The sequence below is a fragment of the Hylaeus volcanicus genome, chromosome 8 (genome assembly GCF_026283585.1).
Source record: "Hylaeus volcanicus isolate JK05 chromosome 8, UHH_iyHylVolc1.0_haploid, whole genome shotgun sequence".
Lineage (NCBI taxonomy): Eukaryota > Metazoa > Arthropoda > Insecta > Hymenoptera > Colletidae > Hylaeus > Hylaeus volcanicus.
The window spans coordinates 1,827,013-1,840,595 of record NC_071983.1 but is presented as its reverse complement, the minus strand read 5'-3'; the positions used below and the strand labels follow the sequence as shown (position 1 = coordinate 1,840,595).

Here is a 13,583-nt window from a genome sequence, read left to right as displayed (position 1 = left end):
AGCCGGAGGTTCGATAATAAATATGCAAAAAGGAGGAGCGCCGATGCCGTAAATAAAAACGGCGGGTTTGCGTGCTGCGATCGCACCATGTGCCAGCGAACGAGCAGAACCTCGAAATAAAAGGACGAAACGGACAGAGGGGGAGGCGTATTGGTCGAATGGAGCAGAAAGGGAACTGGACTCGCGAAACGGTGCGAAAGAGCAACAGTACGCACCGACCTGTCCTGGTAATCTCTTGATTTAGTTCGACTTAGGGCCAAGGCAGGACGTGTTTTTCGGTCACTTTGTCGGTCCTTTTCGGGCAACGGGGAACGATGAAGATACCAAGGGCTGCAAAAACGCGAGGTAACGACAGAGAGAGATATCTCAGCCACGAGAATCGTCGAGCCGTGATATCGACCTGATGGCTCTATTTATAGAAGGTTCGACCTGGCTCGGGCTAAATTTGGGGGTGTCGATTCCGTTCCAACCTCCTCCCTTTCGAAGGTACAAATGCATCCTCGATAGGTTTAGTGTTATAATTATCGGATAGAATATCACTATGATTTTCAAATATCTCGATTAATTAATATGATCGATCAACAACGACCGATATAATTTTCGTCTACTCTGGGGGGTCGAACAATTATACATGTATTGGAGAATTTGACCAATAATGTCTAACATTCCAAGAAAAAATAATTTGTTATTCCAAAAATATTTGTTCGTCCTGTTAGCATCGGGGAGAAATAATAACGTAACGACGTAGTAAGTACCGATCCAGCGGTGCACTCGATCGATCAAGGGGATCGATAGATCATGTTCCTAAGTGTTTAACCAGTAAACAGCACAGCCCCGAGGGATTACGTGGTTAGTACTCACCTGTACTCGCTGTCGATGATGATCCTGCTTCCGCTGCCGCCTCTCCAGTTCCTCCTTCCGCTCGATCAGCGACCTTATCTCGACGGCTGCCACGGGCGCAATGGTGTCGTCAGGTACGTCTGTACACGAGGGTAATCTTCTTAGGGAAGGAAGGGGCTCGTCCTCCCCTTCGCTGTAACTTTCCACGAGGAGCTCCGAGTCGCTCTGAAAGCGATTCAATGATTTCGCTTGTACCAAATTCTGGGAAAAACAATCTTTCTATTATTCAATCGCCTCGGGTATACGAGCCACTCCCGTATAATTTGTTCTGTATACAAGATGAGTGACCCTCGTATGTTTACATTCAGGGATTCGATTACTTTACTTTGTATGCTTCGAGTGCTCGATACGATACAAAAAAAAAGTTGTTTATCACCGTGCTCGGACGGTTGAGACGCGTGTTCGAATTTACAGAAACAGTTATATTATGTCTACTTTCGTATGTACGTACATTGATTCTGCAAATGAATAATTAGAGACATTAATAATACGCTTGTAATTTGTATTTAACCCCTCAAGAATAATAAGAGCTAATCTGTCGTAATACAATGTGGCGAGGTTTAAAATATTCCACAAACAAAAAAGTTGATTTCGCGTTTCTTACACCCCTGATTTACCCGACAACATCCGCTGATTCTTTGAAGCGCCATACTCTCGTCCCCCCCCAAAGTTCTGTCTCTCGCAAGTACAAGGGGATGAATATTTCATGAAGGGGTAAAAATTACTCCCATAATCCTTAACGAAATTCTTTGTTGAAGTCTGCGTTCGCATTAATCGAACGGTGGGTCGCTAGCGCGTTTAATTTACTTTGGGCGAACTTTCTGAATGAGTTAGTTACCTGCTCCGGGGGTGAACTCGGCGTGCTTGTGCTGGAGGCTTCGACTACGGATACGTATTCGCTGATACCAGTCTCGCTCTTCTGTAACTTCAAAACTGGCGTCTCGAGCCCGCAGAGGAACACTTGCCCGAAAAAGAGAATCTTGTTTATCCTGAGGCACACTTGGGCGATTTCCTGCAACACAGGTCCGTAGTAGGCGCCAACACCGAGACAAACGAAACTCGGGTTTCGGAGCATTTTCATCGCGCAACTTTTAATTGAAACGTTTCGCTGAAAGAAACCGTGCTTGGGTAGGCAAAATAAGTCGACTGCTTTAATTTCTTTTATCACGACTTTTGCTCGAGGGGGAGGTATAACGAAAACAGTATTCAATTAAAAAGTTTTGTCAATTAGGAAATGATATCAATTGCAGCGTTATATCGAGACAAGGGAGATACCTAGCTGTTGCGTCGAAGAAAAATGAAATGGCAAAAATGCGAGCCTTACTAATAGGGTAGTACAATTACGGGAAATTAATAATTATTATTGATCGTGAAAGTAACGCAAGTTACTTACTATATCTTCGTTCTTGTCGACGTAGCAAGGATCCTGAGGATTACACATCAGCGGCGTGAATCCTGCCAGGGTCGTATCTTCAGGCAGTTTCACCAGCTCGACCTCTGAAACAAATATCAACCATAATCGTTATAAATTATAAACATCTCATCTTCGCGCTGATAATGGTCTCCAGATTTATGTCTGAATCTTACTCGGAATTATAAAAGTTTATTAATCTAGAAGAGCACACAAAAATCGCTGCAATGTAATTCTTCACCTACAACCCTGTTACATCTTCCAGTACTCGAGATCACCAGAACAAGGTCACGAGAAAATATTTGCCACGGTGTCTCACATTGCAGCACGATTCCCTGAAAATTATTCAGCCCAGCTCGCGACCTCTGAATCGAAGCGACGAACAATGACACTCGCGACGCGTTATCATGCAAATGTGAGTCGAATGCGCCGGCGATAAACATTCAGCAACAACTACCGGGGAGTGGCAGGGCGTTCCTGTCAGTCCCAGCATCGTGGACGAATGAACGATGTCTAAAGATATTCAACCTGTCGGATGACACACTTGCGCGACCGATGAGTTCCTCTAAGTCGCATCGCGAGGCGCATACCTTCTCACCCGCATCGAGCGTCGATAATGGAACAATATAACGCCTGGGACATGACGCCAGAGAATACGAGATGTCCGCGATGACGATTCGTTTTCTTTTCCGCCTCTTACTTTGTTAGAAATACGCGAATACGTAAATTAAGGGTTAAGATTCCAGCTTGTCCGTAAAGCGGAATCGATGTCTCCTGTGGCTGGCGATGCGACTATCACGCATCGAAGTCTCCGGAGCGACGTTTGCGTTCGCGCTCATTTTTCTTATACAAAAACAAGCAGCTCTGCGAATCTGAAATTTTTCTGCTGTTCTCTCTTGAATATAATCACATTTATTCATCACAGTGAATAAGACGCAAGTTTTAATTAACAAGAGCATGTAAACAGTAAAAAAAAGCAAGAGGCGAAGAACTTGTTTCGCAACCGAAACTAACCCTACGCGGCATCAGCGTTTAGGCGAATAATTAACGCAAGAAACATCGAAAGAAACAGGGATCGCTCGAGGAACATCTCGGGTATCGTGTCACGAATGCCGAGATCCATCGCGTCGTTAGCAACGCGCGCGAGAACGATACCACTTAACGCGATCGCCACGACACCGATTTGGAATTCGCATTAACAACCTGCATGCGAAATAGAGAGCGCGATTAGGTTTCTATATTTCTTTCCCCGCGGTGGAACGAGCCTAGACTTAATCTACCTCATGCGAGGTCCTCCGGATGATCAATTGCTGGAGCCGGCACGCTGATCCTCCTAACTCGATCCTCCTCACGTTCCACGCGAGTTCCCGACGATACTGACCCTGAACTTCGTGTAATATTCGCGATAAATGCATCCTGGCCGTGTAAAACGATTCGAGGGACGCCGCGGCGCAACGCGCGCGAATATTAATGGCGCCTGGCCGACCGACACAGATTCGAAATCGGTAGACGAGGCATCGCTGCCTCATCCGATTCCGGTAAAATCAGACGGCAGATCACGGATTGCCCACAAAACTTGTCAGAGAGTATAATAGAACGCATAATAAATATTCGTACGTGTGTAATATGTTACGTTATATGTTATATTATATGTAATGTGTTAAGTAAAATCCGTTCCAGCCGTTAAATCATCAAGCACGAAGGCGAAATCGATACTTGCGCCGGTTCGGCCTGAGAACCGCGCTGGCGAAATATACGATTGCGAGGCGGACCATAATTTTCCCTACTGTCTGCTGAAAATCCCAATTACGCCCAAGGAATTTATTGTTAAACGAGAGATCGTTGGCCCGATCGAGGATGATACAGCGCGCCTCGAACTGTTTCCTTGGCTCTGACACGAGACTCTACGAAGACCTGATCATCTCGAGGAAGAAGAAGCTCCGAGCCGGCGATAACAAAAAATCCAACTTGTGGAAGACACGAGAGAGAATTCGAGAGAAACAGAGAGAGAGAGAGAGAGAGAGAGAGACGGAGTAAACTACATTACCGACAGAGTAAACTATATAACCGACCGAGCAATCTACATTACCGACAGAGCAATCTACATTACCGACAGAGCAATCTACATTACCGACCGAGCAATCTACATTACCGACCGAGCAATCTACGTTACCGACGGAGTAATCTATTTTACCGACGGAGCAATCTACATTACCGACCGAGCAATCTACATTACCGACCGAGCAATCTACATTACCGGCCGAGCAATCTACATTACCGAGGGAGTAATCTACATTACCGACAGAGTAATCTACATTACCGACGGAGCAATCTACATTACCGACGGAGCAATCTACATTACCGAGGGAGTAATCTACATTACCGACTGAGCAATCTACATTACCGACAGAGTAATCTACATTACCGACGGAGTAATCTATTTTACCGACCGAGCAATCTACATTACCGACGGAGTAATCTATTTTACCGACCGAGCAATCTATTTTACCGACGGAGTAATCTATTTTACCGACCGAGCAATCTATTTTACCGACAGCGTAAACTACATTACCGACAGACCTAACCCAGACCTAACCCAGACCTAACCCAGACCTAACCCAGACCTAACCCAGACCTAACCCAGACCTAACCCAGACCTAACCCAGACCTAACCCAGACCTAACCCAGACCTAACCCAGACCTAACCCAGACCTGACCCGGACCTGACCCGGACCTGACCCGGACCTAACCGAGACCTAACCGAGACCTAACCGAGACCTAACCGAGACCTAACCCAGACCTAACCCAGACCTAACCCAGACCTGACCCAGACCTAACCCAGACCTAACCCGGACCTAACCGAGACCTAACCCAGACCGACGGAGTAATCTACATTACCGACAGAGCAATCTACATTACCGACAGAGTAAACTATATTGCCGACAGAGTAATCTATATTACCGACAGAGTAATCTATTTTACCGATCGAGAGAAACAGAGAGAGGGAGAGAGAGAGAGAATTGGGGAGGAAACGTCTGCGGATCTTCACAATAACATTCTTTCTCGGGCTGGTGCGCACGTTCGGCAACCTCTCGACCCGCCCCCGATCTTCTCTTGTACCTTTTGTCCAATTTATCCATTGTGCCTCGGGTGTAACGTGCACAGGTAAATCGAGGGGAAGGTGGGAGGGGAGGAAGAGAATTCGGACGTGGACAACGGAGGGAGGAACGAACGCAAGAACCGTCCGAGCCAACAAATTGGCATTACGGCACACGTTACCGTGAGTACCGTTACTGTCTCAGTTCCTTTTTCGAATCGTATCGCTACGGGCTGCGTTCTCGCGTGTTCACGATCCCGAGCCGAAGCCGGACGTTCCCGCTGCTTAGCATTTCGATGCTTTTTCATTTTTATCGAAAGCCCCATCCAAGGGGAAGGGATTTGTCTTTGGTACGCGTGGCACGCACGGAAGACTAGCGATCGCGAGCTGGTCGGGGCTGCAGGTCGAGGGGATTCGATAACGTAATGGCACGCGTTCGATATTCGACGAGTGACGAATAAATGCACCTTTAAGTAATGAATGGACGTTCGATAAGATCACGCACCGGTCTCCGAAAAGAATTTTCAGGAGCTGAGGATTCGTCGTTGGTACGTGTGGCATGCAGGGGAGGATTCCCGACGTTACGAAGCTGCAACTCGAGTATTCGATAACGTAATTGACTCCGGGCGTTCGGTATTCACCAGATGACGAATATACGTAGTTTTAAGTAATGGATGAATGTTTGATAAAATGGTGTACTCGTTTCTGGGAAAAGATCTTTTGAAGCTGGCTCATTTTTCAGCCTTGTCACCTGGTCGCAACTGGGGCTGGGCCTATTCGAATAATTGATCGTACGAATATTTTTGTTTTCGATTAAAATAGGCGATGTTTCGATCGAAGGAGAGGGGGAATTTAAGTAAACTGTGAAGAAACGCAGAGTCAAAAGACGATGAATGCTAAACAATGATATGCAACGTTAACATTATTCCTATGTATCTGCTTATATTAATTACGTATATATACGCGTTTTCACGAACAGCTGAAGAAACGTTTAACTGCCGAAAAAAAGAAAGTTATTCACCGTTGTAAAAGATCGTATCTCGGCCGTCTTGGAACGAGAGCACATGTGATTTAATGGACTAACAACGATCAGTCCTGTACCGTCGATATATCAAAGGCTCTATGCATCATGTACTGTTATCGTACATAAACCTGTCTTAAAAGTAAGTATAACACGACCAAGGACGCGCCTCGAAACTAGAACGGTCTTTCCCAGCTGCGCGAATCCGTTAGGGTAGACCCGGTTCTACTTCAAGGACTCAGCCACACGTAAAATATGTAGAAACGTACGCGGGAACGATTCAACGGACACCGAAAAGTTGGCGATTAAAATGATTCAAATTTGATTGTCCACCTTTCGCTTTGGTACACTCGAATTTAATTATAACAGAGTGTCGTTAATATTTCTTTTATACTCAGTCTCCCATAAAATTGTACACTTTACTGAAATAGAACATTCTGTTGGTGTTAGAAAGTAGTCGATGGTATGTGATTAAAGCAGTATGTAGAGAATATTTGTCATCGGATAGGTTCGATTAACAATCAACAGAGGTGGTGATTAACGATCAGGTGAACACCTCCAAATTCGAATGGCGAGGCTTCCAAGAAAAACACAGGTTTTGGGCCTCGGTTAGAGGTTGGTCCGTCACTAGTCTACGCAGACATTCCACGGGATGAAGCGACAATCATCGAATCATCGCGAATTCTCGATCCGCAATTTGCGTATTCATAAGATGCACGCGGAATGGGACAAAGGAGAGCGAGCACAGAGGGCACAGTAGCACCGCGGCGTGGCTCACGGTGCACGCTGAAAGACCATTGGCCAACGACTTGTAAACGGCCGCGGGAGAGTGTATGGCACTCCAGTGGTCACATCGAACGAATTCACCGTTACGTAACCGGCGGCTATCCACGGGTCAACAGACGGCCGGAGGAGGCTTCACCGTTCGAGGAACTTAAGTTTTTCGATTAAGGACTGGTCCAGCCGCGGGTGGGGAGAGGATCCGAGCTGTTTATCGCGGGGGATCGTCGCGCTCGCTGGCTGACTGGGGATATTTGCTCAAGAATTACAGCGGTCGACCCGTGTAATGAACGTCCCGGCCGCGACAATATTGTTAGCCAGCCGAGTTATGGCCGCCACGTCGCGGCTCTGTCACACGACACCACTGTCGGAAGCTATGTACGACAGCACTCGACATCGCGAAAATTCGGTGGTAAATCACATTAACGCGTTCAACTTCACCTGACTTTTGATTAACGAACTAAAAAAATTAATTCCGAAGGTGAGAGGATAACGAAAGTAAATCTGGATAGGATTCGTGAATTCGGCGAGGTTTAAAAATTAAATACTATAATCTCGAGACAAAATTTAAACTCTGTAGAAATTTTCGTGAATTTTAACGTATCCAATGTCTCCACTGCACAGTGTAGCCTAGCAACAACCTCGCGACTTTCGCCGTACCATCGATCAAATTTCACATACCATTCCTTGATTCTACCCCGATCCAAGTCAGCGACACTGTCAAAGAATTCACCGTATTACGCAAAGTTATTTAAAATGGCGCGGTTACACGGTTGCAGTAAACCTCCAACATTCTATTCTAATTGCGGAGTCGAGAAGCACGCGGGCAACTTCTCGCATAATCGAATATGCATTACACGTTACGTGGCCTCCGTGGCGTAGCTTTAGGCGTGTTCCGGGCAGATTATGCATTAATGAATGGGCGATTGTAACTCGGGGGATCCTCTTCGCGCTACCATTCTGATTTTACGTCGGACTAACGTCAGATCGATCACTCTTGCTGCGATTACTGTGATTATCCCAGTCCCAGTTAGACTTGTCTCGATCGCCGCGATGTCGAGGCCTGTCTCGGCCGCGAGAATAGATCACGCCAACGATATTCTCGGAACGTCAAATCGGTCGAACGAACTGCATCGATTACTGTGATTAATAATCGACTTACATGCCATTAGCCGCGGCATTGGTTCGCCTCGAGAGCAACCCGGGGAACTCGTTTTCTGGTAGCCTACGTCAGCATTTTTTGGTTACGGAATAGTATTAAAAATTCGCGAGATTTCGAAGTTTCGTGACTTACGAATTAAAGCTCGAACCTCCTATTCATCGAGAATGTATCGCCCCACCAAAAAGGGAAGCTCGAAGGTCTGTGGATTCGAACTCTGTGTTGATCGAAACAACTTAGGGAGCTCCCGTATATTGGTTCGGCGCTACTTTGCGAGCCTGAGTAAACTCGCGGTCTCTGTAAATGTTTACGAGATCGATTCGCCACGGAACGAAACGTAGCTGGCGGTAACGGTGGTTAATGCGCGAATGACAACTTGCTGGAAGATTGACCCTGACGAAGAGAGGCAGGAGGCAATGGATCGTAGGGGACGATGAATATAGTAGTTCCTAGAAAATAGAACGAGACAATCTGGGTAATCTGGATAATTTACCGTGAGCCTGGGATTTAGAAGATCTCCAACTATTTCGCGATTCGATCGATAATTCTACCGGTTTTTGGACGACAAAGTCACGTAGGTAACATTAATCCTCTGCAAAGACGCCGAATATGGTGTTGACACCATCCGAAGATTAATTCTTCAGTTATCGGATCGACCAGTTGACTACTTAAAGATTGTGGCTGACGGTTAGGTGTTCACGGTATCAATGCATACGTCTGAACACGATGACTGTCGTGGCACGCATAGATGTATGACACTAATGGTTCGATTACCGCAGCATCATTTGTTAAGACCTGTCATTCAAATGCGAATACCGCTACGCAGAAGTCTAATGATTGAAAGCGTAGCCTCCGCAGATTCATTTGATAAAATTGATGAAAGTAAAGAAGTCGAGATAAGACAATAAATTACGAAAATTAACCGCACATTAAAAATTACCTATTGTTTAGTTCTCGGTTATTCCGTGTAGAATACGGTTGTATGTTGTAACAACGAAGAAAGGTAGTATGTAGAACTATGCGAAGTTTATGTTTTAAATCGTCGCTTACCGTCTTCTCGACCCACCGCGTCCTTGGCCTGAATCAGGATCGATCTGGAATAATTCAATTTATCCAACAGGTTCACCATCGTGGCCAGTCTGCTCCAGGCATCTCCGGGGGGCCTGAAACAAAATTGGAGTTATCGTTATAACACGAATTGGATAGTTTATCCACTGATTTTCTGTTCTCAACTTTTAATAGATGAATACAGATTCATGATTGCCTTATAAAACATCTACCAGAATCTTGTCTTCGTTGAACGACATTTTCGTTTATTAAAAAGTCATTAGTCTCTAATCGTTGAATGACAAAAGTACGATTTGCCCTCGCTAACAATAAATTCTAATTTAATTTACAATCACATAGCGAATTAAATTCCTCATCGCATGTACTGTTAGCCTATCGGCTGAAATCGCGTAACAAGAAACCGGAAGGATCCAACCGCAGATGGTTCTTCCCGCTTGTAATAAATATTCCCGCGTGATTCAGTAAGCTGCCAGAACGAATCAACGAACTACGTGCTCCCTGCGATTCGAAGGTGAATAAAGGAGACCGGTACAATAAGCACAGGTGGCACGATCGTCTTCCATAGCCGAGTTTCGAGACTGAACTTGCCTGGTAGAGGTATATATTTGATAACTTCGTACGAGAGCAATCTTTTTTAACATTAAACGCGTGTATAATATATTTCAAAGCATTAATCATTCAATCTGAATGATTAAAGATTCATTTGTTTGGACTCCTGGTTGTCTTTAAACCTCTCGAATATATCAATTAAATTAATATCGAAACAATACGAAATTGAGTATACGAGGCGTATCGAAATAAAACAAATTTGTTACTGAATAATTGAACATATATAATATCCCTCTATCTCTCTGGTCAACGAATCGAACCCACACCCAGACGCGTTGCCATAAATATGACCGCGCGTAATTGATGGCGACGATTCGTTCGGTCCCATGAAAATTAGTAACAAATGGTCCCCCCGTCCGTCGAACCTCGCGTATCGGTGACATCGTTAAATATATGACGCGTCCGCGATGGCGCGCCACGTATCCATCGGCCACTTCCGTATTACTGTAAATCCAAAGTCGTCCGTTTAATTATTTTCACCGCGATGAATGGCAACGTGCGGGGGATCATTTTCCAAGCTATCGATCATTCGATGGTATCGTGCACAGCCCTCGAGGCGGCGATAAAGAAGCGAGGAGGCAGCTGCTAAGAAAAGCGCACTACGCCTTCGCTCGGGATTAATCGATCGGCGTCATGAAAGGTCATTCGTTAATTGCGTCAGCCGTATGCTGCACGTTTACCATTCGTCTAATCCGCGAACCTCTTTATCGTTAAATTATTACTGGCTTGTTCCGGGCACCTTATTGAAAATTGATGAAAATTGACAGAGGACGAAGGCGGACTTTGCTCGAAAAGGTGGACATTTTTTGAATAGGTCGCGGTTTACTAAACTCAGACTCTGCGTTGATCTACGCTATCATTAATTTCAATACACCACCGCGCCTGTAACTTTTTCAAAGTAAGGCGAACTTAATGATAAGTGAACAGTATTCCACTGTTTTGGAAGATCGAATGTATCGAAATACTCGTAAATAATTTTGTCATCGGAAGAATGGTCGGAATCGATAATCCGAAGCGTCTTCGCGAACTTCTCAGCCGCGGTATCGAGCGAAACACCTCGCAATAAATAACACACCGATCGCGGAGCCCGTGACGTGTAGATTAATGCGATCTACGCGTCATCGGGAGCAAAACCAGTCTGCAAAATTGATAAACTTCAACGATAATCATATCTTCGCGGCACCGTATAGAAAACCGTCACGTATGGACGGTCATTGGCATCTGAAACTGTTTTCCGTCCCCAAGGGATTAATAATTAGGTGCAACAGAAAAGAAATAGAGACAGAAAGAAATACAGCGACTGATTGATCGATCCATCGCAATTACACGGTCTCCAGGCACGAGCGAGCGCTAGGATAAAACAAAGTTGCTATTCTCGGTGAATGGGGGATAAAAATAGTGTGCTAGAGTGGGAGAGGGGCGCAGGAAGAATCGAATAAGTCGCGATCGATGGCAGATTAATTGCGAATCCCGGTTCTATAAATAAAATCGTTTCTATTCGCGGTGAACAGGATTAAGAGGATGCGATCGCGTCAGTAGCTCGCGATCGGCTCGCGTCCTTGCCAAGGAAACTATCTACGCTCGCATAATTGTTAATCGCTAACGAGCAACAATAATTAACTCATCCAGCCGGATAGGGGCCGTTGGTTCTCGCAGTTACGGGACTAAAGGGGCCTTGAAACTCGTTTAATGGACGATAGATTGCATCAGTCGGGCAGCACACGAGTCTTTTCTCTCTTTTCGCCTCGTCTTTTTGCTCCGTCTCGTTAGAAAGATCCAAGGGATCGATATATTCGGCTGGGGCTCGGCGCGATCGTGAATAAAAATCGTTGTCTTCGATCTGCGCTCGAATATTCAACGGAAAACACTTCGAAGAAGCAACCGCGCGTAAGCAAATTTTCTATTTTCAAACGAGCCAACTTCTAGATTCCGCAAGTATACATATTCATCGGAACTGTTTAAATAATTTCGTAGCAATGAGAATTTTACATGCTCGCATCGCACAGCGTAGAAGAAACCAAAATGGCTATTAGCTCGTCCTTCGGCCGTCTAAGCATGGCCTGATCCAGCATTTTTGCCACGATGGCTCTCCAAATATGCCGAACGTGGCTATCGTTCGTGCACGTTCGCCGTGGAGTCTCGTTTGTCTGTTTTCCAACAATTCCCGTCTCGCTAACGACGAGGCGATCTTTTCCAGCGATTCCGCGGCCACGGCTCCTTTGTCAATCATCGAGGAGACCGGTACGAAGATAATTACACGTTGATCGGCCCTTTCTCGAACGTCCTGCGTGGTTTGCATTGTCGTCGACCAGATGCTTTTATTTCGATGAGTCACTCCCACGCTGGATCGTTTCGAGAACGGAACAGGTTCGCGAGCCAGTGACTTCAACGAATGGACGATGCTCTCGGCTTGCTCGCGCGCGAGTTCCCAGCTGGATTCTTTCCATGGAAGTTTCATTCCTTATTGTATAGATTCGTAAAATCTCGATCAAATAGACGTACTCTTATAATTTGACACTTTGGGATCTTTTCTATTAACAAATTTGTAGAAATGACGGATTGAAATAGCAAATGTACAGCCACTTTATCAACCAACTGCATATTTCCATGAAACATCTAGCTTCTTCCATTGCGATTTTGATAAGCTCAAACGAAGAGTCGGGAAACGAGGAGAAGGCACGAGGATTGGCCCCATCCCTCCGACAATTAAGTTTCCGGCCGGAATTTTGTGTCTTATCGCGGGCGATAAATCACGAACGCGCGCCTGGAAGATGTAAGAGCGTCGTCGAGCCGCGGTGATGTCTCTAGCAGCCTCTCCGCGAGTTTCCCACCCTGAGAAATTGACGTCCGGGATAGAATTAATAGTCCAACACAACAGTCATAATTCAAAACACCTAAAGTGTCAACCTGAATTAATAGTCGCGCGCAGCTGCGACGGAACCGAACGTTCCGTGTTGGTTGATCTGCGGCCCCCGACCAGACCCACCCCACAAATCTCCCTCGCGGACCTCGGAGATTAATCTGTTTGACAAAAGCGGGCGTAGATATTCGCCAGGAGACGTTGCACGCACGTTCTCCATCAAATTAGACGCCGTTCTGGGCGATAATTGCGCGCGAAACCTCCAACGGATACCCACGGGAGGAACGGAGGGAAATCAGCGCCCTGCAGGAGAAATCCGCGAACCTCTGCGTGACTGTAGATCGAGTTTTGATACGATACAGCGGTTGACCGTGACCCGCGTCATACTTCCAACCCGCCCCAAGCCTCGTCGTCGCGCTTAGACGAAATTCAGGATGACTTGTACAACTGACCAGCAGGAGATAAAAATCCGAAGAGTCGCGATTAAAACACGAGGAATGCGGTACAAGTCGTTCTTCGTTTCGAGGGAACATTTTCATCGGAGATTCCCGTGATTCGATCTCATTCCTCGGTAAAAATTCTATATTCTTATTTCCTAAAATTATTTAGAATGAATGGGATTGGCATTCCCAAAAGTATCGTCACGACAAAAAGACCGCTCGCGTCGAGTAATTTGAG

General features: G+C 45.8%; 1 protein-coding gene across 2 annotated transcripts in view; it reads right to left on the bottom strand.

Annotated features, from left to right (window-relative positions):
• The window catches only part of LOC128881450 (telomerase-binding protein EST1A-like), a 112,209-nt gene that overhangs the window by 33,179 nt on the left and 65,447 nt on the right, over nt 1-13,583 (bottom strand). Inside the window, exons 13-16 of one of the 2 annotated variants that reach the window (XM_054132489.1) lie at nt 9,419-9,531; nt 2,294-2,397; nt 1,739-1,912; nt 862-1,101 (exon numbers count right to left, since the gene is read on the bottom strand). In XM_054132489.1, the coding sequence (XP_053988464.1) occupies nt 862-1,101; nt 1,739-1,912; nt 2,294-2,397; nt 9,419-9,531 (631 nt within the window). The remainder of the gene's footprint in view (nt 1-861; nt 1,102-1,738; nt 1,913-2,293; nt 2,398-9,418; nt 9,532-13,583) is intronic. The other variant, XM_054132491.1, reaches the window with a different exon arrangement.